At 61.3% G+C, this 26,481-nt stretch overlaps 1 protein-coding gene across 1 annotated transcript; it reads left to right on the top strand.

The window, feature by feature from the left end:
- Window positions 1–26,080, top strand: CACNG3 (calcium voltage-gated channel auxiliary subunit gamma 3). The gene is made up of 4 exons (XM_058849729.1): window positions 1–359; window positions 21,854–21,937; window positions 23,511–23,651; window positions 24,686–26,080. The coding sequence occupies exons 1-4, from the start codon at window positions 149–151 to the stop codon at window positions 25,195–25,197; spliced, it is 948 nt and encodes a 315-aa protein (XP_058705712.1). The 5' UTR covers window positions 1–148; the 3' UTR covers window positions 25,198–26,080.
- Window positions 26,081–26,481: the final 401 nt, after the last annotated feature.

The following is a 26,481-nucleotide window of genomic DNA, read 5'->3' on the forward strand; positions in this document are numbered from 1 at the left end:
GCCTGCCGGGCTCCCCGGGGCCGGGCCGCCCCGCTCCGCGCCGCCGCGGGGGCCCGGCTCTCCGCCGGCCGCGGGGGCATGAGGCGGCGGGCGGCGGGCGGCGGCGCCGGCCCTTCCCCTGCGAGCCGCCGCCGGAGGATGAAGCAGCATGAGGATGTGTGACAGAGGCGTCCAGATGCTCGTCACCACGGTGGGAGCCTTCGCAGCCTTCAGCCTGATGACCATCGCCGTGGGCACTGACTACTGGCTCTACTCGCGCGGCGTGTGCAGGACTAAGTCCATGAGCGACAACGACACGAGCCGCAAGAACGAGGAGGTGATGACCCACTCGGGGCTCTGGAGGACGTGCTGCCTGGAAGGTACCGACCCCCGCGGCCCCAAAACTTCGGGGGAAGGGTTGCACCGCGGGACCCCCAACCCCAGATCCGGGCCCCCGGCGAGCGGCGCATCCCCCGGCCACCCGAGCATCCCCCGGCCCGGCGGCCCCGCCGCCCCCCGTTCCGCCATCCGCACCCCTCCCCGGGCACTCGCGGTGGCACCGAGCGGAGCCTGCCGAGGGCCGGGGGGAGCGGCTCTGCGGGCTCCCCCCGTGCTGGGGACCGGCGCTGGCGGCGGCAGACGCGCCGTGTCCTCCCGGGGAGCTCCGGGCTGAGGGGCCACAGGTCCCTCTCCTGACGGGGAATGGCTGAGTGAGAGGCCCGCGGCTGCTGCCCCTCTCCGAGGCTCGGCCGGCGCCGCGTCCCTGGCACCGGGGGGGACCCCACCGCACCCGGCGCTTCCATCACCGAGCCCCAGCTCCCTTTCCCTCCGGGCAGCGCGGCGGGGCAAGGTGGGCTGGGCTGCTGCTGCTGCCCCACCGCAGCTCGTCCCCGCGGCCGGGCAGTCCCACGGCGGGGCTGCCCCACCACGGCTGCCCCACGGGCGAGCTCCTGCGTGCCCGGCCTCGCCGCTTCGCCCCGCTGCTTCCCTCCCGCAGCAGCGCCCGCCTGGCGAGGCCCCAGCAGCTGCCGCCCTCCTGCAGCACAGGCCACAATTTGGGGCAGTTTTGGCCCAAAGCTGCTGGTTGGGGTGTTCCTGAGCACCCACAGGCTGTGGTTAAAGATGAGCTCGAGCAGAGCCAGGTGCTGGTACCTGCGCAGCAAAAAATGGCCGATGGCATCACCCTGGGCCCCAACTTTGACAAGGAGCGGCAGCAGCGGCTGTCCTGTGTGCTCGGGAGAACCTGCCCCGCTATCCCGTGGGGCCCTGGCGGGGTCACACTGCCCCAGCCCGGGAGGGACCCCTCCAGTGGCGGGGGCAGGCGAGCCACGGCGCTGAGCTGCTCCTCCACGTTGGAAAGTTCTCGGTGAGTCACAGCCACGGATGCAGAAATACCCTGTGCTGTTCCTGGTGCTCACTCCTAAACCCGGTGAAGTCAGTCAGAGCTTTCTTACTGACTCAAGGAGGGTTTGGATCATGCTCTAATTCCATAATAAATAATTTGAGATAATCTGTCTCCCCTCTTGGGTTGAGGGAGCCAAGGAGGCAGGAGCCAGGGATGTGAAAGATAGGATCGCTGGAAGCATGAGTAATTTCCAAAATTCTTCGGTTTGCTACCTGCATTTTTTTTTCCAGCCAATGTTTTATGTTTCCCTCACTGTGATCTATCGCTGCTTTGGAAGGAGCCAAAGAGGCCCCGCTGCCCTGGGCACAGCTCACTCGGGAAAGGGCTCGGCAGTGCCATGGCAGAGCTCAGAGCTGGATCCCAGCCCAGCAGCCCGAGCCTGGGCACGGGGCTGGGAGCAGCGGGGCGTGGGCTCAGCACTCCCTGTTCCACATCCGCGCCGGTGCTGTGAGAGCCGCTCGAGTGGGAGTGGGAGTGGGAGTGAGAGTGGAGCCGTGCGGGGCTCGCTCCGGCCCTGCGGCACCGCCGGGGCCTCGAGCGGGGCCCGGGCTCCGTCACTCCCTGCGGGGCCGCTCCGGGGGCTCTGATGGAGCTGGGGGGACGTGCTGGGGCTGCTCATCACCCTCCTGAATCCTGCAGGAGAAGGCGCCTCGCAGGCTGTTAACCCGTGCGCTGCTGGCCGGGGAAAACTTCCCCCATCCGAGCTGCGCGGGGCTCGCGAGTCGGTGCGGGGGAAGGACCGAGCTGGGGCGGGGGCAGAGCAGCCCCCCGGCCGGGGGAGCGCTGGGGGCACAGCCCCGGAGCCGCTCCACGCAGCAGGTCCTGCTCTGTTCCTGCTGCAGGGCCTGGCTGCCGGGCTCTGCGCGCTCCCTGTCGGGATGGAGGCAGGGACAGAGGCTCCATCCCCGGAGCGGCTCCGAGCACGGTCTGTCGCAGGGGCCGCTTCTCCTGCGGTCCACGAGATGCTTTTAGCACCGAGCACAGCTCCCGGCCCCTCGGGGGCCGCCTCAGCCCGAACTTTCGGCGGTGAGGAGGGAGGGAAGGAGGGAGGGAAGGAGGGAAGGAGCTCGGGAAGGACGGAGCCGCCGTGGCCGCGGCCGGGCTCAGCCGGAGCTGCCCGACGGGAGCGCTGGCTCCGAGCATCCTGCCGGTCCCGGCGCCTGCGTGGGAGCCGAGCACCACGTGAGCGTCACAAGCGCATCGAGAGCGGATAAATCCTGAATGGAGCCGCCGCAGACCCATGGAGAGCCACCCACACTGGGAAACACAAATTAGCGGTTGACTCAGTCGCTGGAGCCCGGGCAGGTGTTTCCAGACTGCTGGGCCGCGATTGTCTGCTCGGAGCCGCAGCGTTTGGATGCTGGTTATTGCTTTTGCAATAGGCGAACGCTCGTGTGTCCGGCTCGGGTGTGAGCAGCGCTGCTCAGTGCGTGTCCCCCGTGGCTGTCCCGGTGTCTCTTGTTCTCCTCCGTGCCCGCTGGGTCGGCAGGGAGGGAGGGAAGCACGCGGCGCTTTGGGGGGAGAGCCGAAGTTGAGAAATCGCTGCTTAGGCTAGTGGTGATCTCAAGAAAGTAACAGAACTTTGGTTTCCATCAAACTTAATTAAATTCAGCATCATTAAATGCAGCATCATTAAATGCAGGGAGGCTCCGTGTCCTCCCTGCTGCGTGGTGTAGATTGGGACTGGCTCCATGGCATCATGCGGATCTGAAACAGGCAGAAGGAGCAGGAGGATTTGGCCAAGGCTGCTCAAAATACCATATTTTAAGGCGATGTGGTATTTTTCCTTTCCTCCTTCATTTCCCTCATCAGAGTAAAGTGCTCTGTCATTTCTGGAGGAGGCCAAGCGTTGCTCTGCCTGCCTCCCGCACAGAGGATGCTCAGCACCCTGCATTCCTCTGGGGTGGGGTGTGGGGTGTTCTGCAGGGGACACAGACATGTCCCAGAGCTGCTCTGTCCCCCCTGGGCCCCTCGTGGCCCCTCCAGTGCTCCCACAGCAGCTCCAGCACAGCCTTTGCCAGCCGAGCTGAGCCTGGGGAGATTTTGGGGCTGCTCTTTTGGGATGATCCTGTCAGGATTTGCACACAACCTTGCAGGCACCATGCTGACCCCCGGCCCTCAGGAGCCTGACCTGTGGCTCCTGCGTGGCTCAGTGGTGATGGGGGGTGAAGGGCCGTGTCCCTGGGCCGGGGGTTCCTCTGGAGAGCTCACGAGCTCCTCAAGCTCCCCTTGAACACGGGAAATAATCTCTGTGTGCCCGGGCCCCCCGTAGCCATGGGGCTGCTTGTCCCAGTTCTGCCTGCTGTGAGTTTGGTGGCACCCTGAGCTCACTGCGCCCCTCCCAGGGCATCCCCACAGTGCTGGGACCCCCAGCCCATCTGGTGGGACTGAGCAGCATCTCCTACCCCCAAACTGCTCTCCTGGTTCCTCACTCCTAATCCTTGGAGCTGTACAGAGATGGGACCGAGCTGCCCAAATCTGCCTGACCCCCCTCCCTCATCCATCAATAACCCCACCAGTCTTTTCTCTGCCGTTTCCCTGTTTTACTCCCAATTGCTTCACGTTCTATTCAAAACTCTCAATAAAGATGTTGTCATAGCTCAGCACTGTCCTTGTAGCAGGAGATCCTGTGCAGGAACATCCTTCGAACGAGGGCACTGTCTCTGTGAGCTCCCAGCCCCGTTAATAAAGCGCTGTTGATTCTGCATAATACAGGTCTTTAACTTTTTCAGGAGAGCTAAATCGAATACCCTGTGGAACCCTTAAATGTATTATGTTACTGAATTCCTTTATCAACTGAAATTGTAACTGTATCAAGAAAAATTTATGAAGTTTGATAAATCTGTTTTCCACGAGGCTGTTTGACATTTGCCTCCTCCTCCGTTCCCACCTCTGCTAACCCACGGGCGGTGCTGGGCACGCAGCTCCTGCCATTGCCCAGCGCATCACTCCTGGCACTGAGCCAGCTTCTCCCGACTTCTAGAAACTCAACAGAATGCCAAGGTTTATTAAAATCCATTTTAGATCTTCAGAAGCCTTCTCAGCCTATTCTCTGAATGCTCCTGGGAGGAAGTTCTCCAGTCCTCCCGATTCCGTGTTTACACTTTGCAGTTGCTGTTCAGCATCCCCCCAGCTCCTGCCAGAGTCCAGAGCCTGTTTGTCTCCAAGTATGGAACAGATCTATCTGATGAATAAATAAACACGTGTCACTTCTGCTCCATGGCTGACAGCTACACCATCATGATCCAGAGGTGGTTCACACCTCAGGAAAGCTCCTTCCAACACAGCGAAAGAATTCCTCCTTGCTTTGCTTTGCCTTCCACTTGCAGATTTATTTTAACAGCCACGTGTGTGTGGCCTGCTACTTCCCATGTCAAAGTCCCCGATATTTAATTTTTAAATTTGATTTCCCGTTCCCCTTTTCAGTAGGCCTGGCAGGGGTGTGAGGTGCAGGGAAGCAGCTGTCCTCGCTCCTGAGTTTCCATTTTCCCCCGTTGGTTTTGTCCAGCGCTGGTTTTGGCTCTGCTGAGCCGAGCTGGGTGCAGCGAAGGCATTAAATGGGGCTGGAAGCGGCTGCCCTGGCCAGGCACCAGCTCTTCCCCCGCCTCCAGCTCCTCTCAGCCCTCTGAGTGAGGCCAAGCAGAGAATTTCCCCAAGGTGACAGCAAGATTGTTTCTGTTAGAAAGTTATTATCTTTAATTTTTAAAAGCGCCAAGCAAATGTCCCTGAGATTGCAATCACCCATGATGGAGCACTTTTTCTCGCTACTCATTATGGGCAGGTATTTAAGGAGCTGCTCATCCTGTTCCTGTGTCTGCTCCGTGTCTGTGCTGGATTCTCATCACCGCCCCAAAGTGCCACTGCCCGGTCCAGCCCAGTCCAGCCCAGTCCAGCCCAGTCCAGCCCAGTCCAGCCCGGTCCAGCCCGGTCCAGCCCGGTCCAGCCTGGTCCTGCCCGGTCCTGCCCAGTCCAGCCCAGTCCAGCCTGGTCCTGCCCGGTCCAGCCCGGTCCAGCCTGGTCCTGCCCGGTCCCGTGCTGGTGTCGGTGTGCAGGGGCTGCCAGGGCCCAACCCCACCCTGACCACTGACCACTGACCACTGACCACTGACCACTGACCATTGACCATTGACCACTGGCCACTGACCACTGACCACTGACCACTGACCACACTGACCATTGACCACTCACCACTGACCACTGACCACACTGACCACACTGACCATTGACCACTGACCCATCTGACCACACTGATCACTGACCACTGACCACTGACCACTGACCACTGACCATTGACCACTGACCACTGACCACTGACCACTGACCACTGACCATTGACCATTGACCACTGACCACTGACCATTGACCACTGACCATTGACCACTGGCCACTGACCATTGACCACTGACCACTGACCATTGACCACTGACCACTGACCACTGAATATTGACCATTCACCACTGACCACTGATCATTGACCACTGACCATTCACCACTGACCACTGACCACTGACTGCACTGACCGCTGACCACTGACCACTGACCACCCTGCCCACACTGACCACTGCCCACACTGACCGCACTGACCACAGACCACTGCCCACACTGACCCACACTGACCACTGCCCACCCTGCCCAGCACCCCTGGCGTGGTGCCCCAGGCACGGCTCTGCCCGGGGGTGCCCGGGGTGGCAGCTGTGGGTCACAGACGGGCACTGCCAGGGGGGCTGGAGGGGATGGAGGGGATGGAGGGGACTCTGTGCAGCCAGGCAGCTCTGGGGAGCTGTGGGAAGGGGGTGTTTGCTCTTTGTCACCCGAGGAGGTGTGGGGCTGTCCCGTGTGACGGAGATGGAGGGTGTGGTGCGCTGGAGGCACCTGCGGTGAGGTGATGGTGAAGGTGGGCAGGGACAGTCGCCTGCTGGAGAGGACCTGATGGGATGAGCAGGCTGCACTTGAACCCCCAGCGCGTCTTTCCACCAGGACAGCCCGGAGCAGGGACAGCCCAGCCCCTGGCACTGCTGTCACACAGCACCCAACTCCTGCCCTGGGCACGGGGCACACCCAGGCGCGACCCCGAGTTTAGGGAATCCCTGAGCCTCGCCTCGGTAAAGGATGGATTGGATAAAAGTGAATTACTGTCCTCTAATGGAGATGGAAACGAGGCTGGCTGGACCCTCGGGCTGCTCCAGACCCACGTTCTTGTGGCACACGGCCAAATGCCACGAGTCATAAGAATCCTTCTGGACACGGAGGGTCTCGGGCCCTGCCAGCTGGCACCGCGGCTCCGAGCAGCCGTGCCTCCAGCTCCCCGGCTGGATGGAGAGTGTCCGGGGAGGAGCTGGGCCTCCGCCCGCTGCCACCAGCTCTGCCTTCATCACAGGGTGCAAAACTCACCCTCCTGGGCTGCTGCGGTGTTTTCTGGGCAAAAATCCTGACTTGTGGGGAGGGTTAAAGAGCCGGTTCCCTCACTGCCTGCGAGCAGCACGTGATGAGTAAAATGTATGCTGTGAACAGCTCAGAACCAGGCATTTTACTGCTGCATAGGCGTGGTGCAGAGCCTGTCATCTCCGGAGCTGCTCCCGTGTAGTAGAGGTGGAGGGCTGAATTTGAATGAGGCTCCAGTGGGTTTTTTGCCTTGCAAGGTCACCGGCTCCAGGGCGGCTGTAAATGACTGGGGGTGGCTGAGGAGGGCTGCAGCCGTGTTTTGGGGGGGGATCCCCGCGGATGGGGCCGGGTGAGGTCCCAGCGAGGTGGGGCCTGGCCAGGAGGTGCCAGCGGTGACTTTTGCTGGAGCAGCCGGGGAGCGCTGCCCGGCTCCACCGCCGAGAGCCGCCTGGCCCTTGGTAAATCCCTTCTCTCGGCGTCACTTTTGCCTTTTGTAAGGTGAAGCCAGGCGGATTCAGCAGCGCTCCACTCCCACGGCTCCGGGGTGGCTGATGGCACAGCCCAGAGCTCAGGGACAGGCCGGGTGTGGAGACCTGTCCTGCTCTGAGCTGAGCTGGGGCAGCTCCTCCTGCTCAGTGAGGTTCCCGTTCACATGGATTTTAATCAACACTTCATAAATAGACGTTAACCTCTTTTTTCGGGAAAATCAAGAATGCTCTTAAAATTATATAAACTCACTAATCCAGAAGTGTGTGGGGGGTTGCTCAGTTCCTGCCTGGGGGTCCCGCTTGGCAGGGGGGTTCAGGAGGCAGCTGCCAGGACCCACTGTCATTAACACAGCTGCTGGGGCCGGGGCACTCGGAGGCACCAAGGGGAAAGGTCACCACCCGTGTCTGAGTCCCTTTCCAGAGGGGCTGCAGCTGGACTCCAACACCTACAAACCACTTCAGGCTTTCAAGTGACCCTCGGACAGAGACCCCCTGAAGCTGGTGGGTGCATTTTGGGCTCGGTGTGGAGAGGTGGGGGTTTCACATCCCCCCTGAGGGTTCCCAGGTGGGTTTGCTTTGGCCGATGAGCTCCGCTCCGGAGCTTTTGGGTGGCTTTTTTGGCGGTGAGAAGCCGGGAGCCGCAGTCCCAGGCGGGCTGTGAGGAGCAGCGGCTCCAGATAAGGGCTCTGATGAAGAAGACACGCTCTGTGATGAAGAACGGCAGTGCCGGGGTGACAGCGGGTGTCTCTCCCAGCGTGTGTGTGCTGACAGCTCCGCGGCGGGGAGGAGCAGAGCCTGCACCGCACCGGGAGCTGCTCCACAGCCCTGGGAAACACCGCCCTGTCCCGGCTCTGGCTCAGCCCGGGGCACCGGGGAGGCTGCGGGAGCCTCTCATTCCACACCGGTGTCATTTCCCAGCCTTGGACCCGCAGCAGGTGCTGAGGTGTCTTCAGAATGAACAGCCCAGGACAGGGTTTGCTGCGTGCTTTGAACCGTCCTGTGTCCTTTGGTCCCTTCCAAACAATTTCGGGGGTTCTAAGATTCTGTGATCACTTGCCCAGAGGAGAAGAGGAGGGTCTTGTTGCAGTGGGCTCTTGGTCCCTTTTGAGATGTATCGGGGCCCCTGGGCTTGGCTCATCCCCTGAGCATGGCAGGAGCCCCTCACTCAGCGGCGAGCGGCTGAACACGCCGGGATTTTCACAATCGAGGCAGGGAGAGGCAGGAGGATGAGCAGGTGATAGGGTGCGATGATTTCCTCAGATACTGTCTGTTTCTTATCTCCTGACACCACAATGTAAAGAGATCTCGTGCTCTCGGGCAGCAGAGGGAGGCGGAGCTGCTCCCGTGCCCCTCCTGGGGATCGGCGCTGTTTGATCGGACGGTCCTGGACATGCCAGGGAGGGCAGGTTTGGGAGCAGGTTCAGCCCCTTGTGCCACCCGCCCTGGGGCTCTGTGCGTTTGCTGTTTGCCAAGAGGTTTGTTCTGAAGGAGGAGAATCGGGGACAAGAGGGGACGAGTGACCTCCCAGCCCTTCTGGGCACTCATGGGGATGCTGGCATTGGTGATACGTCCTGTGGGACTTGGGCACCGGTGAGCAGCGACAAAAGCTGGTGTTTGAGGGTGACATTTGTGTTCATGCCTCTCTAATGGTCACATTTCCAATTTCACCGGTGTTTTGGTAATTGTCCCCTAATTATACCTTTAATCTCAGTTCGTGCCTGGAATCACAAGGCGAGGGGAGAGGCTACCAACAAGCAATGACCCTTTTGAGGTGTGCTTGGTTTAACTTATTAAAATCAGCCTTGGTGGGTGCTGCTGGCGCTGTCATCAAGCCGCCCGTGTCCTGCACAACTTCTCTGGTCCCAGATGTGGCACCTCCATCCCCCTGGAGAGGCTGGGCTCCCTCCTAACACGAGACAGGAACCCTTCAGGCCAGGCGGGTGATGCTCAGCTGGGTGTGACACCTGGGACTTCTCGCAGCTCTGTGTGACACCTCAGCACACCCGAGGGGGCTGCACCTTCCCCGGGTGCCTCCTGCCCGTCCCAGGCTGCTGCCTGCCTGGGCAATGTCCCTGTCACCTGGCGAGGCGGACTGTGACCTCCGGCAGCTGTCCCCGCGTCAGCCCGGCTGTGTCCCGGCCAGCCGAGACAGTCACTCCTGCCGGGATGCTCAAACCCTGCATTTAGCGGAGCAGCCTCGCTCAGCCCCGCAGCCTCATCCCGGCACAGCAGCTGCGCCCCCCGGCCTGACAGGGGGACCGCTCCCATCGCCCTGCCCGCCTCGGGGGCTCCTTCTCCCCGTGCCGGGAGAGGCTCTTGTCGCTCCTCGGCACACTCCACCGGAGCTGGAAGTGTTCCCTGTACATCGGTGTTTGTGCTGATGCGTGCACAGGAGGCAGGAGCGCTGCAGCGGGGTGTGAAACCTCTGAGCAGGGGGCAGCAGGAGCCGGGGCTGCTGCTTCTGCCTCCCATCAGCGGAAACGCGATCCCGCAGGGGACGGGGTGCGCATGGTGTGAATAATTGCATAAAAGAACATTAAATATACTCTGTGTCTCGGCCCAGCCTGCCCCAGTTCCCACTGCCGCCGCTCCCCATCAGCCTGCTCGGCTCCCGGCAGCTCGGGGTCCCGCAGGGCCGATGCCGCTGGCTGAGCTGCGGTGGGTGCCCGCAGCCGGGGCTGTGTGCTGGGCTCCATCCCGGCTGAACTGGGGCTGTGTGCTGCTCTCCATCCCGGCTGAGCTGGGGCTGTGTGCTGCTCTCCATCCCGGCTGAGCTGGGGCTGTGTGCTGGGCTCCATCCCGGCTGAGCTGGGGCTCTGTGCTGGGCTCCATCCCGGCTGAGCTGGGGCTGTGTGCTGCTCTCCATCCCGGCTGAACTGGGGCTCTGTGCTGGGCTCCATCCCGGCTGAACTGGGGCTGTGTGCTGGGCTCCATCCCGGCTGAACTGGGGCTGTGTGCTGCTCTCCATCCCGGCTGAGCTGGGGCTGTGTGCTGGGCTCCATCCCGGCTGAGCTGGGGCTCTGTGCTGGGCTCCATCCCGGCTGAGCTGGGGCTGTGTGCTGCTCTCCATCCCGGCTGAGCTGGGGCTGTGTGCTGGGCTCCATCCCGCCTGAACTGGGGCTCTGTGCTGGGCTCCATCCCGGCTGAACTGGGGCTCTGTGCTGGGCTCCATCCCGGCTGAGCTGGGGCTCTGTGCTGGGCTCCATCCCGGCTGAGGTGCGAGACACACGCTCCTCCACCCCCGGCCCCGAGCCCGCTCTGCCGGCAGCGGCTCAGTGCTGTGGGCACCTCGGGCTGTGTCCCTGTGTCCCCGTGTCCCTGTGTCCCCGTGTCCCTGTGTCCCCGTGTCCCTGTGTCGCTGTGTCCCTGTGCCGCTGTGTCCCTGTGTCCCTGTGTCCCTGTGTCTCTGTGTCCCCGTGTCCCCGTGTCCCTGTGTCCCTGTGTCCCTGTGTCCCTGTGTCCCCGTGTCCCTGTGTCCCTGTGTCCCTGTGTCCCTGTGTCCCTGTGTCCCTGTGTCTCTGTGTCCCTGTGTCCCTGTGTCTCTGTGTCCCTGTGTCCCTGTGTCCCTGTGTCCCCGTGTCCCCGTGTCCCCGTGTCTCTGTGTCCCCGTGTCCCCGTGTCCCTGTGTCTCTGTGTCCCTGTGTCCCCGTGTCCCTGTGTCGCTGTGTCCCTGTGTCCCTGTGTCCCTGTGTCTCTGTGTCCCCGTGTCCCCGTGTCCCTGTGTCGCTGTGTCTCTGTGTCCCTGTGTCGCTGTGTCTCTGTGTCCCTGTGTCCCCGTGTCCCCGTGTCCCCGTGTCCCTGTGTCCCTGTGTCTCCTGCTGGCCGTGGCAGTGGCTCTGGGAGGTGACACCGCCTGTGGCAGCCACAGCTCTGTGCCTCCGGTCGGGGCACACGAGCTCAGCCGCTCCTCAGGAATTCTTGCCATGTCAATTTGAACAGATCTCCCCTTCGGGGTGAGGAGAAATCTTCCATAAAGGAGGAGCGGCGGAGCGTCCCATCAGCAGCAGGAGCTGCTCTGGGGCGGGGGCTCAGCCCCGCTGGTGGCACAGGGCTGTGACAGCAGTGTCACCTCCCGCGCAGAGCCTGTTCCAGGGCTGTGAAATCCCCGGCTCCGCGCGGCTCCAGCTGAGCACCCAAAGCGAGCAGATGCTCGTGATCTGCAGCTCTCCAGTGCTCCCCTAGCCTGGGATAACAGAACCACAGAACCGTGGGATGGTTTGGGATGGAAGGGACCTTCAAGATACCCAGTGCCACCCCTGCCATGGGCAGGGACAGCTTCCATCCTCCCAGGCTGCTCCAAGCCCTGTCCAGCCTGGCCTTGGGCACTTCCAGGGATCCAGGGGCAGCCACAGCTGCTCTGGGGACCTGTGCCAGGGCCTGGCCACCCTCAGAGGGAGGAATTCCTTCCCAATGTCTGATCTAAGCCTCCTCCCTGTCAGTGTGAAACCATTCCCCTTGTCCTGTCATTCCCTGTCCTTGTCCACAGTCCCTCTCCAGCTCTCCTCAGGGCTGCTCTCCATCCATCCATCATCCATCCATCCATCCATCCATCCATCCATCCATCCATCCATCCATCCATCCATCATCCATCCATCCATCCATCCATCCATCCATCCCTCCATTCTCCTTCCAGTTCGTTCCCAGACTGCTGGGGCGTGATCCGGAGAGCAGGGGGTGCCCTCAGTGATAACTGATAAGTGATAAGTGGTAAGTGCTGTGCTGCAGCTGGGACAGAGCCATTGGAGGCTGCTGCAGGCACAGCCCTCCCTGCACGGATGTGTGCTGTGGGCTGAGGGCAACGCCACCGACCCTGGGCACAATCCAGAGCTGAAAATAGGGGAGTAAAGCCACGGGGGCAGCCCCAGGTGAGTGCCAGGGGGCCGCTGGAGCTCCCTGTCCTTGAGAACGGCGGCAGAGCAGCAGCAGCAGCAGCAGGATGGGCTCTCTCCGGGATTTAATGCAGAAGAGGAAGATGGAAAGCATTGGGTGAGTGGTGAAGCTCGCTGCTGCCACCCATCTCGGGGGCCTTCACATCTTTCTCCTCTTCCCCTCCGAGCTCTCCTTGGCTCCTGGAAGGGCAGAGCCTTGAGGAGCTGGGGTTGTTTGGCATTTGGAATGGCAGGGCCAGATGGACTTGGGGTTGTTTAAAAGCTCCGATTTTTCTCTATCAACGCGTTTTGTGCTTTGAGCCAGGTTTGGGGAGCCGGGGAAGGTGAGGCTGTTCCATGGCCAGGGTGACCATGTGAGTGGCTCAGGGACACGGAGCAGCTTGCCCGGCTCTGAGCCCAGGGAGCAGCTTTGGGCCAGGAGCCGGCTCCTGCTCCCGGGGCCGGAGGGGCAGCGACACCACAGCCTCAGACAGAGGAGTCCCACGGGTTGCCTGAGGCAGGGGAGTGAGGAGGGCCTGGAGCAGCTGCCTGCCGTGTCCTGGCTGCTTTTGGTGCTGTCAAAGCCCGAAGTGATGCGTGACAGACGAGATGCAGCCTCCCCTGTCCCTGCCCCAGCTGCTCCCAAACACAGCGGGCAGGGCGAGCGGGGATGGCTCTGGGGCTCTGGGCACCTCAAAAGGGCAGCTTTTATTTCTTGGAAGGGGAAGATGGGACTGGTGTTGCTCATTCGTTCACCAGCGAAGTTCTGTCCTGATGCTCTGTCTGCAGGAGAGTTCCTTCTTCTTCCCCCAAAAAAAACCTAGGAGTGAAACTATGGTGCTACTCCCGAATATCGCTCTCCCCATCTGGGGCGTTGGAGCTGCTCCCCGGGGCTGCTTCCCTCCCGCAGATGGTGAGGAGGCGGCGCTGCCTCCAGCAGGCTCAGGAGCTAAATCCGGCCCTGCTGGCTCGCTCGGAACCGGCCCGGAGCCGCAGCCCCGGGCAGGGGGAGCCAGCGGGGAGGAGAGCGCGGAGCGGCGGCTCCGGGATGCCCGCGCCTCCCTCCCAGCAGCGCTGCACTCCCGGCGATAAACAGGCTGTGATGGATCCAGGCCCTTTTAACACATCGGCTGAAAACTTCAAATATTTATACCGGGAAGATGTGACAGAAGTATAGATATATTTTAAAAAGGCAGGTGCTGGAGTGGCAGTCATGTATTTGAACTTCAAATACTTCCCTTCAAATCTATGCTATAAAAGAGGAAGAACGTAATAAATTTAATATCGCTTTTTCAGGGAAAACAACCTGCCGAGCCTCCTCCCAGGCTAAATGTGCTTTAAAGATTGACTGTGCAGCTGTAATAACTATTGATGAACTGTAAACATGAAAAGATCTCCCTGCTCCCGGCCTGTCAGGAGCATTAGGGTGGAAATGCTCTGCGCTCCGCTCTGGCATGACTCACCGAGGCCTCGGCAAATGTGTTTATTTGTAAAGATCCTTATTTCAGAAATAGTGACCTTTTTAATGCCTCGTGCAGCGAGCTCGGAAATTCCAAATTGCCTCTTGGCGACTGGCTCTTCTCACTGCAGCTCTGGCAGTGCTTTTCATGGCCATTTACATATTTTTAGCCTGGATATTCTGCGCCGTGGGGCTCCTTTGGAGAATGATTTGCTTTTCGCAGCCCTGGGCTGGCAGTGCTGTGCTGAGGGCATGGAGGGGCTCACTGCCCAAGGGCACCTCCACACCCCCTGCCCTGAGCCCTCTCTTTGCGGGATGGGTTTGGTAACAAACACGGAGCACGCTGGTGATCGCGAGTTTAAGCAGCTGCTTCACCTTGAAATAGGGAATATTAAGGGTGGGCAGGCCCTGGCACAGGTGCCCAGAGCAGCTGGGGCTGCCCCTGGATCCCTGGCAGTGCCCAAGGCCAGGCTGGACAGGGCTGGGAGTACCTGGGGCAGTGGGAGGTGTCCCTGCCATGGCAGGGATGGCACTGGATGGGCTCTGAGGTCTCTTGTAGCCCAGGCCACTCTGGAGTTCTGAGCTGATTCCATGAATGAAGCAGTTTGTCCGGGCTGGATGTCCCTCCTGGCCCTGCCACTGACCTCACTGCGGGTCCCCATCACCGCCCTGGCTGCACCAAGCACGTGTGAGCAGTGTCCTTGTCCCTCTGCCAGTGCCTGTGCCCTCGCTCCGAGGCCCTGCTGGTGCCAGCCCAAGCCCCCGGAGTGGCACAGGGGACACAGGGGTGGCAGAGCAGCGTCTCAGCCTCTCCAGCCTTCCCGGGGCACCATTCCACAGGGCTGGAATTGCTCAGCCGGCTCTTTCCGCCCTCCGTGGGCTGGCAGTGCGCTGCAGGAGAGATGCTGTGCCTGTGATGGGTGGTGGAACATTTCTGGGGCTGTGAGTAACGCTGCTGCCGCGGTGTTTGGCGGCGGGCGGTGGCACTGCTCCTTTCTGCTGCTGCTCAGCCCAATGCACCGGGCAAGGACGTTTGGATGCTTTTCCGCTGTCTGTTCGAGCTTTTATCACTGCTCCACAATTCCAAGTCGCTGATTTATATTCAGAGTTATGAATATCTCCTTTCTTCTCTTTGTTGGGCCTGTTTTTATTTTTATAGCTGTTTGCTTATTAGCCAGGCAGTTTCCAAAGCAGTGCAAACTCCCGTCATGGTGATGGGTTTTCGGGCAAAACACTCTTAAATCATTCTCTGTACACACTTGTGCTTTTATGCTTAAATCCATTCTCCTAAGTGATTTGGCTTATAATTGTTTTCTGCTCTGTGAATTGACCTCTCAAAGCACCAGGAGCCTGTGCTGGTGCCTCGGACTTGCCTCTGTGTGCCCATAAGAAACATAATCAAGCCATGATTGCTTGGACTTGAGCAGCAACTAGTTTTTAATTCTGTGATCCATTCCCCTTCAGCTGTCAACACGGAGTCGAAAATAGCACTCCCCTGTGCTGGATGCCACGCTTCACAGCTATGAAATTGTCATTTATAGGTTTTTAGAAATTCAGAGGACATTTTAATACCGGTGAAGTGAAACCTCCAGCTCCCCATCATAATGCAGCTTCTCTCCTCCTCAGTATAAATAGGTGCTTAAGCAGCCTGGGGATGATCCGGCCTGTGCCGAGCTCGGGGTGGGAGCAGACACAGGAGCACACACAACCTCAGAATCTCTTGGTCTGAATTACTTCTTCAAGCACAGGATCCCAGGTTTTACACTCTTGACTCTTGGTTTCCCCTGGTCCCAGCTGGGCAGGTTTTGTCCCCAGTGTTCTAGACACGAAACCTGCGGGTCAAACTCACTCCTACAAATGAGTGTGTCTGGATCTGTCTGTTAATTAATTATCCAGCCGGATATTGGGATCACGGGATCACAGAATGGTTTGGGATGGAAGAGACCCTAAAGACCAGGGCTGGGCTGGGAGCTCCTGCCAGCTCCAGGCAGCTCTTGGAGAGGTGGGAAGGGGAGGAGGGGGATGAGCCCCCTTTGCCAAACGGGCACAGAGCTCCCACCCTGCAGGACAGACCCGACGTCCCCAGACCCTGCTGGAAAAAGATGTGGGATCCAGGAATCTCCCCGAGCTCAGCTGGCCACCCCCATTGCCATCAGCCAAAGAGGAGGCTGGAGGGAAAACCCTAAATCATCAGTTAACCCAAGGAAATCCAAAATGTTCATTAACCAGGGAGAGCGGGATCCTGCTCCAGCTGCACCGAGAGAGGTCCCGGTGCCCCGGGCTCTGGGATGCTCAGCTGGGGCCAGGCCTCCTCCTCTGCCCAGCTCTTCCCATCAATGTCTCCAAGAAGGCAAACAAGCCAAAGATCATTTTTTTATATAATTGCCAGAATTGTATTAATTTAAACAGATAAACTCAATCAGTGAAGCTCATTAATTTCTAGCACATGGCTTATTTACGCTGATTCCGGCTGCTCCAGCGCTCATTGCGCTCTCATAGGAATGTCAATTACCTTTTAAAATAAAAATCAATGTTTATCCACTGTTAAAGATAAAACATGAAATGATTTCCTAAGACACGCTGATGAGCGCTCCCCTCCCCAGTGTGACCCGAGGGCGCTGCTGCCCATGGCCACGTGCCAGGGAGGGGACGGCACAGGGGGGCACCCGGAGCCCCCCACCCTGCACCCTCCTGCCCCATGGCTCCTTCCCGAGCCCCCACTCACCCCCCTGCCCCATGGCACCTCCCCGAGCCCCCCACCCTGCACCCCCCTGCCCCATGGCAGCACCTCCCCGAGCCCCCCACCCTGCACCCCCCTGCCCCATGGCAGCACCTCCCCGAGCCCCCCACCCACCCTCCTGCCCCATGGCTCCTTCCCGAGCCCCCCACCCACCTGAGCCCCTGCACCCCCCTGCCCCATAGCAGCACCTCCCCGAGCCCCCCACCCACCCCCCTGCCCCATGGCAGCACTTCCCCGAGCCCCCCACCCTGCACCCTCCTGCCCCATGGCTCCTTCCCGAGCCCCCCACCCACCCTCCTGCCCCATGGCACCTCCCCGAGCCCCCCACCCACCTCAGCCCCCCACTCACCCCCCTGCCCCACGGCTCCTCCCCGGGCCCGCTGCTCTCCTGCCACAGCTCCAGCCATGGGGAAGGCCAGCGGGAGGAAGGCCGGGAGGATGCAGGGAGGAAGGAAGCTCAGGAGAGCGTGGGGGGAGCCCCTGGAAGCAGCTCCAGAGCGTTACCTGATTACTTTTCTAATGAGGAAAAATGAGAAAACCCTCAGAGCAAAGGGCTGGAAATTACCCATCAGCTGCAAACTTTTTTTTTTTCCTCCTCTATTATTCAGAATTGTTTTGCTTTTCTGAACTGCCTTGTGTAGGTTGCACCAACCCCACGGATTCCAGAATGGGAGATGATGAGTCACTGTCAAAATGTAGAATTTTTATTTTTCCCTTCTTTTTGCTGCTAACACTGCTGAGGGAGTGCAGTCCCGGAGCCACGCGGAGCTGCCAGCCCAGCCGAGCCGGGAGCGCCGGGCTGTGCCCTGCGGGCTGTGCCCACCGGGCTGTGCCTGCTGAGCTGTGCCCACCGGGCTGTGCCCGCCGGGCTGTGCCCCCCGGGCTGTGCCCACCGGGCTGTGCCTGCCGGGCTGTGCCTGCTGAGCTGTCCCTGCCGGGCTGTGCCCCCCGGGCTGTGCCCACCGGGCTGTGCCTGCCGGGCTGTGCCCACCGGGCTGTCCCTGCCGGGCTGTGCCTGCCGGGCTGTGCCCACCGGGCTGTGCCCACCGGGCTGTGCCTGCCGGGCTGTGCCTGCCGGGCTGTCCCTGCCGGGCTGTGCCCACCGGGCTGTGCCTGCCGGGCTGTGCCTGCCGGGCTGTGCCCACCGGGCTGTGCCTGCCGGGCTGTGCCCACCGGGCTGTGACCGCTGGGCTGTGACCGCTGGGCTGTGCCTGCCGTGTCCCCCGGGGGATGCCCGGTACCGGCACCTCCTGCTCCCCTCACCCCTCCAGCCTGGGGGTGCCCAGGGGCTCTGTGCGCCTGCCAGGTGTGCTCAGGTGTGCCCAGGTGTGTGCCCAGGTGTGCCCAGGTGTGCTCTGTGTGCCTGCCAGGTGTGCCCAGGTGTGCTCAGGTGTGCTCAGGTGTGCCCAGGTGTGCTCAGGTGTGCTCAGGTGTGCTCAGGTGTGCCCAGGTGTGCTCAGGTGTGCTCAGGTGTGTGCCCAGGTGTGCCCAGGTGTGCTCAGGGGCTCTGTGCCCCTGCCAGGTGTGCTCAGGTGTGTGCTCAGGTGTGTCCAGGTGTGCTCAGGTGTGCTCAGGTGTGTGCCCAGGTGTGTTCAGGGGCTCTGTGCCCCTGCCAGGTGTGCCCAGGTGTGCTCAGCTGTGCTCAGGTGTGCTCAGCAGTGCTCAGGTGTGCTCAGATGTGCCCAGGTGTGTTCAGGTGTGCCCAGGTGTGCCCAGGTGTGTGCTCAGGTGTGCTCAGGTGTGCCCAGGTGTGCTCAGATGTGTGCCCAGGTGTGCCCAGGTGTGCTCAGGTGGGCTCATGCTGGCCTCCCCTTGGCCACCACAGCCGAGCCACCTCTGCTGCCTCCTCGCTCCTGCATTCCTTTCATCTGATTTGGGTTTTTCCACTGGTGGGGTTTTTTTAATGTATAAAAACAGGGAAGAATGTCCTTCAGAGCAGGCTTTTGTGTGTAGGTGCCTGTGCTGAGCCACCCTCCACCAGCGCAGAGAGGGGGAGAGGGTGTGAAATGGAGCCGGATTCCAGCGGGGGAAGCTGGTGTGGGGCTGCTGGGGCGATGGGGATGTGCTGCGGGAGAGCTCAGTCCTGCTGAGGAGGAGGAGGAGGATTCCTCCCACCGCCAGGTGTTGAGGAGCCCAGCGCCCATCCCAGGCTCTCGGCTTTGCCCTCATCCCTCCGCTCTGCAGGGGACTGGGGACCAACAGAGCGTGTGAGGCGGCAGGAACTGAGGAGCCAGAGCTGGTGGGATGGCAGGGACAGCTCCCCTGGCTCCCCTGGCTCCCCTGGCTCCCCTGGCTCCCTGCCCTGGTCCTTGTCCTCAGCTCCAGCGGGGCTGGTCCTTTCTGCAGACCCAGGGCCTGGAGCCATCCCACCCGCCTGCTCTGAGGCTCGGTTTAGCTGCTGTGTGCCTTTGAACTCGGGCTCTGTTGAAAATTTGCTGATGCAGGAGGCAAACGAGGTTCTGGGGGGTGGCTGAGGCTCACCCCAGCCTTCCCAGGGCCACAGGAGATGCTCGGAGCCGCCGAGCCCCGGGCAGGGGCCGCGGGGTGCCGGCCGTGGCTCAGGCAGAGCCCAAAGCCCGGAGCTCTGCAATCTCACAGCAGGGACCTCGTGCAGAGAGTTTCAGGATCCCTGCAGAGCCTGGAGCTGGGGAAGGGAAGGAATACGGATGAATTTCGTTCCATCTCTCCAAGCATCTGGGAGGTGGGTGGGAGGTAAAAAAAGATGAGCCCTGAAGTTTTAATTCCTCGGAGATATTTAGGTATCTTGCTCTTGTTAGTCAGGGAGTGCAGAGCCTGAGCATCTCTGGGATTGTGCAGCAGGTTCCTTCCTACCCCAGCACTTCCCAGCTCAGCTCCCACCTCTGGTTCTCCAAAATATTAATTTTCAGAGACCATAATGGCCCTCCACGTCCTTCAGATGGGCTCAGTGTCCTTAGGAAGGCCATTACTGGAAACCACAGCTTGGGAGATAACTCACTTGGATTTGTCAGGAGGAGCAGAGAGCTGAGGGCTGGAATGTGACCTTGACTCTTGAGCCACGAGGAGGGGAACAGGGAATTTTGTTCTCATTTAAGGGTGGTCTCAGCTCGTCCTCCTCAGGGTGTTCCTTTGCACACACCAGTAGCACCCAGGACGGTGCCTGGAAAACTGCTCCACCTGATGAAAATAATGAGGTTTTAACACCGTAACTGGAGCTCTTTATTCTTCTGGCTCGTCGGGCTGGGATCGATATTCTTGGCTGTATTTCCACCACTGCAACCGTATTTCCCTCACAACGCCCTCCCCGTCCCCCCAGCCCTCCCTGGGGAAAAGGGCTCTGAGAGGAAAACAGCCTGAGATGGAATCAGTTCATTGCCTGTCCATGAGCCGATAAACGCGGGGCGGGAGCTGAGCGCACGGAGAGCCGGGGGGGCACGAACGCTGCGGGCTGGGGGATCCGGGGGTCCGGGGCTCCGGGGATCCGGGGATCCGGGGCTCCGGGGATCCGGGGATCCGGGGCTCCGGGGATCCGGGGATCCGGGGGCTCTCACAGACTCCGCGGGGTGCAAACAGCCCCGGCCCGGGCACGGGCTCTGCCCTCCTAAGCTGCGGCCGCAGGGTGCGGGTGCCATCGCTGCCGGGGGAGTTGGGTGTCACCCCCCGAGGGCAGGGCCCGGCGGGCACCCCGCGGTCCCATTGCGGGCACACACAAACCCCTGGGAGGTTTCCAGCTGCAGGGGATTCCCTGGACTGAGGTGGGACCGATCCATGGAGAGTTTGAGCTGCAGCTGCGTGGGGCTGGGGCACAGCCTGCTCTGCTCCTGCCGGAGGGTGAGCAGGGAGGTGACACCGGCTGGTGGCACCAGGTGATGGCACCAGGCGATGGCTCCTGCCCGATGGCACCGGCTGGTGGCACCAGGCGATGGCTCCTGCCCGATGGCACCAGGCGATGGCTCCTGCCCGATGGCACCAGGCGATGGCACCGGCTGGTGGCACCTGCCCTGTGGCTCCTGCCCTGTGGCTCCTGCCCGGTGGCACCGGCTGGTGGCACCTGCCCGGTGGCACCTGCCCTGTGGCTCCTGCCCTGTGGCTCCTGCCCGGTGGCACCGGCCGCTGGCAGAGCTGGCGCTGCTCGCCCTCAGGAGGGGACAGGCAGCTCTGGTTCTCCCAGCACAGCCCCGGGCCGGGCCCGGGCAGGGAGCTGTGGCCATGGGCCAGCTCGGCTCGCTGGGATCCGCAGCAGCAGGAGAGGAATCGCCTGAGCTCCGAGACAGCCGAGCCGGGGCCTTGGGCAGCACCGCCCGCGCTGGCGCTCGGCGGCCGCGGGTGAATCGAACGTGGGGCTGTGATTCAGGCTCCCAGCACCGAGCCAGGCACGGGCAGCGGCTGCCAAAGGGCTCGGGAGCGGGGTGGGATGCGCTGGAACCGGCGGCCTGGCGTTCTCCGGGCCGGGACAGCCCAGAGCCGGCAGCGGCTCACCCCGAGCCCGTGCCGGTGTCCTTCACCCAGGCCCGGAGAGGAGCACACGGAGCTGTGTCTGCTGTGCCTGGGGGACGGGGACCCGCTGGCCCAGGATGTGACACATGTGTCCCCAGCCGGGACCCCGAGCAGCTGCCTCGGCCAGCCCTGGAGCCATTTCCAGCCGCAGCTCCCAGGGGCAGGATTCCCTCCCTGGGGAGCACCTTGGAGGTCAGAGGGGGTTTTTGGGAGTGCAGCCTTGTCGTGGCGTGTGTTTGGAGGCTGAAGTTGTGTGTCAGGTGGCTCAGCATTGCCATGACGACGAGCATCCTTTGGTGATCAGGGGGAGTAAAGGAGACAGAATAAATGTCAGAGTGTGAATGGATGCTGCGGGGCCGGGGCTCCCCCGTGCCGGCCCAGCCCGGGGCTCCATCGGGGCAGCCCCGCTCCAGCACTGCCGGGTGGCTGCCGAGCAAAGGCGCTCGTGGGGGGCAGCTCTGGGGGGCGTGGGGCAGGGTCTGCTGGCTCTGGGCACTCCGAGAAGGTGGGAGGAAGCCCAGAGCTGGGAGGAGGAGGAGGCTGGGGGCTGTGCTGTGGAGCCGGTGTCCTCACCGCGCCCAGTGCATCCCCTTCTCCCACAGTTCCCAAAGCAACGGGAGCAGGCGATTCTCCCTCGGATGCTGTGTCTCCCTCTGGGTGACAGCTTGCCTCCTCCAGAGCTTCATCTTCAGGCTCTAATTGATGCCTGTCGTGCGGCTCAGCTCCCCCAGCGCAGCCTGGGAGCGTGCCACCAGGCAGGACACCCTGCGGGCCGCCTCGTCCTGTCCGGACCCTGCTCCCTGGTGACTTGTCCCTCCTGAGGACAGACGGGATGGAGCCAGCATGACCTGAGCACGTGCTCTAGAGCCAGGATGCCGAGGGGGGTGCTCTTCTGGGGAGATGTTGCAGCTCCTTCCCCCTCTCCCTGTCCCTTCTGCTCCAGAGCAGTCCCACGCTGTGCCTCAGTGTCCCCAGTTAGAACATGAAGGCCCCTGGGCTGCTGCACATCCTGCACAGAGCAGGGTCCTGAGCATTTCCTGGCTTCTGTCTCCCCAGGAACCTTCCGAGGAGTGTGCAAGAAAATCGACCACTTCCCTGAGGATGCAGACTACGAGCAAGACACAGCCGAGTATCTCCTCCGTGAGTCTGCTCGCCTGTGGCACGCGTGCCCTGGGCCCCCTCACCCTGCAGGGCACCCCCTCCCCGTCAGCAGCAGGAGGGGAGGGGTCACGGCCCCCCGGGCTCTCCTGCAGCACCAGGACCCTCTGGTTTACCCGTGCCACACGCAGACAATGCGTTAATGTCACACTGGCCCTCGCCGAGCCCACTGCCGCTCCCAGCAGCTGCTGCACGGCCTGGGTCTCTTGGTGTCCCCCTGGGGATGGGGACCCCGCAGGTCAGAGCTGTGGCAGCACAGGGACACGTCTCGTGCTGCTGTCCCTGTCCCCCGAGCCTCCAGCCAGGCTGGATCTGCCGGGGAGCACAAGGAGCGCTGCCAGGTGCTCTGCAGGTGGAGACAGAGGGAAATGGAACTGGCAGGTTTCCTGGGAAAAGTGGGTCCTCCTGTCTCAGGGGCCAGCAGAGCTTCAGGGCAGAACCCCAGGCTTTCACATGGAATCCCAGAATGGCCCAGACTGGAAGGGACCTTAAATCCCAGCCTGGTCCACTTCCCTACATGGATCAGCTTCCAAAATGACAGTAGAGAGTAATGAAAGCAGCAGATCACTACCTGCTGCACCAAAAATACACTGTGCCTTGGCTTGGGCTCTCATCCCTCCATTAGGGCCGTTATTAAAGCAGAGAAATACAGAGAAGCTCCATTAAAATTCCACTCCTGGGGGCTTTAAAATAGACTTTTTACTTTAAATGTGAGAGGGGGTGGGAGAACTTCAGCGCTAATCTAGTAAAACTGCAAAGCCGTTTCATTAAAGTCGCTCTCCTCTCTGCTGGGTGAGCAGAGGTGTGGAAATGTGAGAGTTCAGAGCAACAGCTGGATGAGCAACAGCTGGATGAGCAGCTCAGTCAGGGGGTTGGGGCTGAGCACCAGGCCATGGGCACGGGGCCCTTCTCCCGGGATTCCTTCCAGCCCCAGCAGCCCAGGGAGAGCCCAGGGCTGCCGTGTGCCCCCCTGGTGCTGCTGTTTGGAGGTGCAGAGGTTGGGGTGAGCCCTCAGCGGTCTGGCACACACAAGTGGCTCTGCATGTCGGGGGTGTCATTTGTGCCCAGCCTCTGTCACGGTGCCTGGCACACGCTGACACTGAGGGGACAGTGCCCCTCGTCCCCAGGAGCACCCTCAGCCAGCCTTGGCACTGCTGTGCTTCCCCCTGACAGAGGGGAAATTCAGGTGATTTATTCAGAGGAAATCCTTCCCTGGCAGGGTGGGAAGGCCACAGGGTGCCAGAGAAGCTGGGGCTGCCCCTGGATCCCTGGCAGTGCCCAAGGCCAGGGTGGAAAGGGTTTGGATCAAGCTGGGATATGGAAGGTGGAAGATGTCCCTGCCCACGGCAGGAGGTGGCACTGGGTGGTTTGAAGATCCTTTCCAACCCAAACCATTCCAGGACTCCGTGACAAGCAGGGGACTCATGGTGGGGACCGGTGCTGGGTCTCCCCATCCATCCTGGCAGCACAGGGGGTGCCCCTGCATGATCCCCAGCTGCTGGTGCTGGTGCAGGGGGTGCTGGGGGCTGATCCTGCCCCTTTCCCTGTCCCACAGGTGCAGTGAGAGCATCCAGCATCTTCCCCATCCTCAGCGTGGGGCTGCTGTTCTTCGGGGGTCTGTGTGTGGCCGCCAGCGAGTTCTACAAGAGCAAACACAACGTCATCCTCAGCGCCGGCATCTTCTTCGTCTCTGCAGGTAGGAGCCGCCCAGGGGGCTCGTCCAGCCTGGGGGGACACGGGGGAGCAGGAGGTGGGCTGTGGGTCCTCCCAGGCTGTCAGCACAGAGACATCTGAGGTTTGAGAGATGTTCCAGCCCTGTGGGAAAATCCCCACAGCAGGAAAAATCCATCAGGGGTCCCTGGCCATGGTCACTGTGCCGGACAGGGCTCCAGGGTGCAGCCATTCCCCTGGGACAGGGACTCCTCAATCCCCGGACAGACAGTGGGCACTGTGCCAGCAGCTGCAGGACCAGGCAGAGGGGCTGCCACAGCTCCACGCGGAAATCACTCTTTGGAGAGGCTGTTCCTGCTGGATTACTCATTTCTCTGTGTCGTTCACCAACGCTTCCCCTGATTATTGCGTGACAATGGCTTTGTCTCAAGGAACCGCTCTATTTTGTGTTTTTCTTCTCCCCACAAAAAGACAAATGACTCTCCCTCCTTGGCTGGCAGGAGCTGCTGATGCAGATGAGAAAACAGCGGAGAGAACATAATCGATTCATTAAGTAAATCTGGGAATGCAGCAGCCTCTCCCCAGCCTGCAGCACGGCCCCGCGGCTGCTGGTGGGGCACAGGCTGCCCCTGTCCCAAACAAAGCCTCAGGACTCCAGCAGAAATGGAAAGACAGAGCCATTGCAGCTTCCCTGTGCTCCCAGGGCCGTGCTGAGCTGGGGTTCATGCTGGGGGGATTCCCCCTGTGCCCCTCAGGTTGGCTCTGCTGCTGCTGGGCTCCCGCATTCACTGCTCGGCAAAGCAAAGCACAATCCGCTCCTGAAATGTCCCTTTTCTAGACAGAACAGCGGTTATTCCTCCTTCCTTTCTGGTTCCCAGGAACACACAGGAGTAAGGGAATGTGTAAGGGAATGTAAAGGTATCCTGGCAGGTCGGCAGAGGTCTGCAAGGGGATTTGGGCCGAGTGTGCTGGCACAGGGGGTGGTGCCCCATGGGCACACGCCCTCCCATCCACTGCTGCCCCCCAGCTCAGCGCCTGTCCCGCTTGTCCCCGCCGCAGGTCTCAGCAACATCATCGGGATCATCGTCTACATCTCGGCCAACGCGGGCGACCCGGGCCAGAGCGACTCCAAGAAGAGCTACTCCTACGGCTGGTCCTTCTACTTCGGAGCGCTGTCCTTCATCATCGCCGAGATGGTGGGGGTGATCGCCGTGCACATGTACATCGAGAAGCACCGCCAGATCCGCGCCCGGTCGCACTCGGAGCTGCTGAAGAAGTCGGCCTTCACCCGCCTCCCCCCCTACAGGTACCGCTTCCGCCGGCGGTCCAGCTCCCGCTCCACCGAGCCCCGCTCCCGGGACATGTCGCCCATCAGCAAAGGCTTCAGCACCATCCCCTCCACCGACATCTCCATGTTCACCCTCTCCAGGGATCCCTCCAAGGTTACCATGGGGACGCTGCTCAACTCGGAGCGGGACCACGGTTTTTTACAGGTCCATAACTCCATCCCCAAAGAGTTCAAGGAGTCTTTGCACAACAACCCGGCCAACAGACGAACCACGCCGGTCTGAGGCGGGCCGGGCCGTGGGCAGGCTGCATGGCATCACCCTCGTGACGGTGTAACCTGTGAAACCCCGTTTTTAAGGACAAACCCAGAGGCTCCCCGTGGCCCTGCTGGTTTTTCGCTCCTGAAATGCCACCGGCCGGGCCCGGCTGCCGCGCCCGCTGTGGGAGCGGGACCCCCGGCGGGGAGGGGACCCTGGCCCCGGTGCCCTGCGGACTGAGCGGGCTCCAACCCCCCGGGACAGCGGCTTCCCGAGATCTCCATCGTTCGTGTGATCATAACCGCAGTGTTCCCATAGCTGTGTGTCCATGGAAATGCTGGCGATAGCCCTGTCTGTGAGAACCCTTAACCCGGTAGTTACACTTAAGTGGAATCGCCTGGAAGTCCGGAGCTGGAAGCACTGAGTTAGTGCCGGAGCGATGTCGGTGTTCCGAACCCCTTTCCCTGTCGTGCTGGATGGAGTGCTCGGGCTGGGTTCCTCTATGGCGTTTCGTGCATGCATTAAATAGCTTGGAATTCAATTTTGTCATGTCGGGTTGGAAGAAACATCCTTTTGCAATTTTCTGTGGTCTCGAAAGGGCTTATTCCCTCCCTCCCCTCCCTCCCCTCCCTCCCCTCCCTCCAGGCCATGAAAGGACTCAGGAGCAGAATTACTCCAGTGACTGGTAGCAAGTATCCAGCGTTTAATTCACCTCTAATGTTGCAAGAAAATGAATTCCTTCCCTACAGCTGATACACACGCAGTCAGAGGTGACTGTCTGGGCACAGCCGAGGGGGCGACGCGCGACCGTGGTGCTGCGGGAGCGGCTGCAGCGGCGGGCGGATGGGGTGTGATTCCCTAATGGCTGGGAGATCCGTGAGAAAAACAATAAAATTGTCCGGTTTGGCAAGTTCCTTGGCTGGATAGGTCGCACTGCCCTGCGGTGGGCGCTGGAGAATGGCGCAGCGTGGCCGGCAGGGAGGAGGGAGCTCAGTCTGGGACTGCCAGGAGTGCGTGAGCAGACCGAGGCTCGGCTTTAAACTCTCCCAGTGGAGCAGAGCTCGTCTAAGCGGAGGCAGCTTTGAAGCAGTTGCTCTGTGGTGATGTGTCACTTCATTGAAATCTTATTTAACCTTCTGGCAGAAGTGGCAGATTCCCGGAGGGTCCCCGGGGCTGCTGTGGGGCCAGCAGGGCTCTCACTCACCCCGCTCTCGGCACAAGGGGAACATCGGGTGTGCAGCGTGTGAGTCTGGGCAGCCTCGCCCTGGCCCTGCTGCCCAAAGTCAGAGCGCGGCTGCTCACGGACACATC

Source organism: Poecile atricapillus, chromosome 14 (assembly GCF_030490865.1).
Source record: "Poecile atricapillus isolate bPoeAtr1 chromosome 14, bPoeAtr1.hap1, whole genome shotgun sequence".
NCBI classification, from domain to species: domain Eukaryota; kingdom Metazoa; phylum Chordata; class Aves; order Passeriformes; family Paridae; genus Poecile; species Poecile atricapillus.

Excerpts from the sequence above, each read along its gene's own strand:
- CACNG3 (XM_058849729.1), top strand. The coding sequence starts at position 149 with ATGAGGATGTGTGACAGAGGCGTCCAGATGCTCGTCACCACGGTGGGA. Across the intron at positions 360-21,853 it reads GAGGACGTGCTGCCTGGAAG|GAACCTTCCGAGGAGTGTGC; the intron begins GTACCGACCCCC and ends CTGTCTCCCCAG. Across the intron at positions 21,938-23,510 it reads CACAGCCGAGTATCTCCTCC|GTGCAGTGAGAGCATCCAGC; the intron begins GTGAGTCTGCTC and ends CCTGTCCCACAG.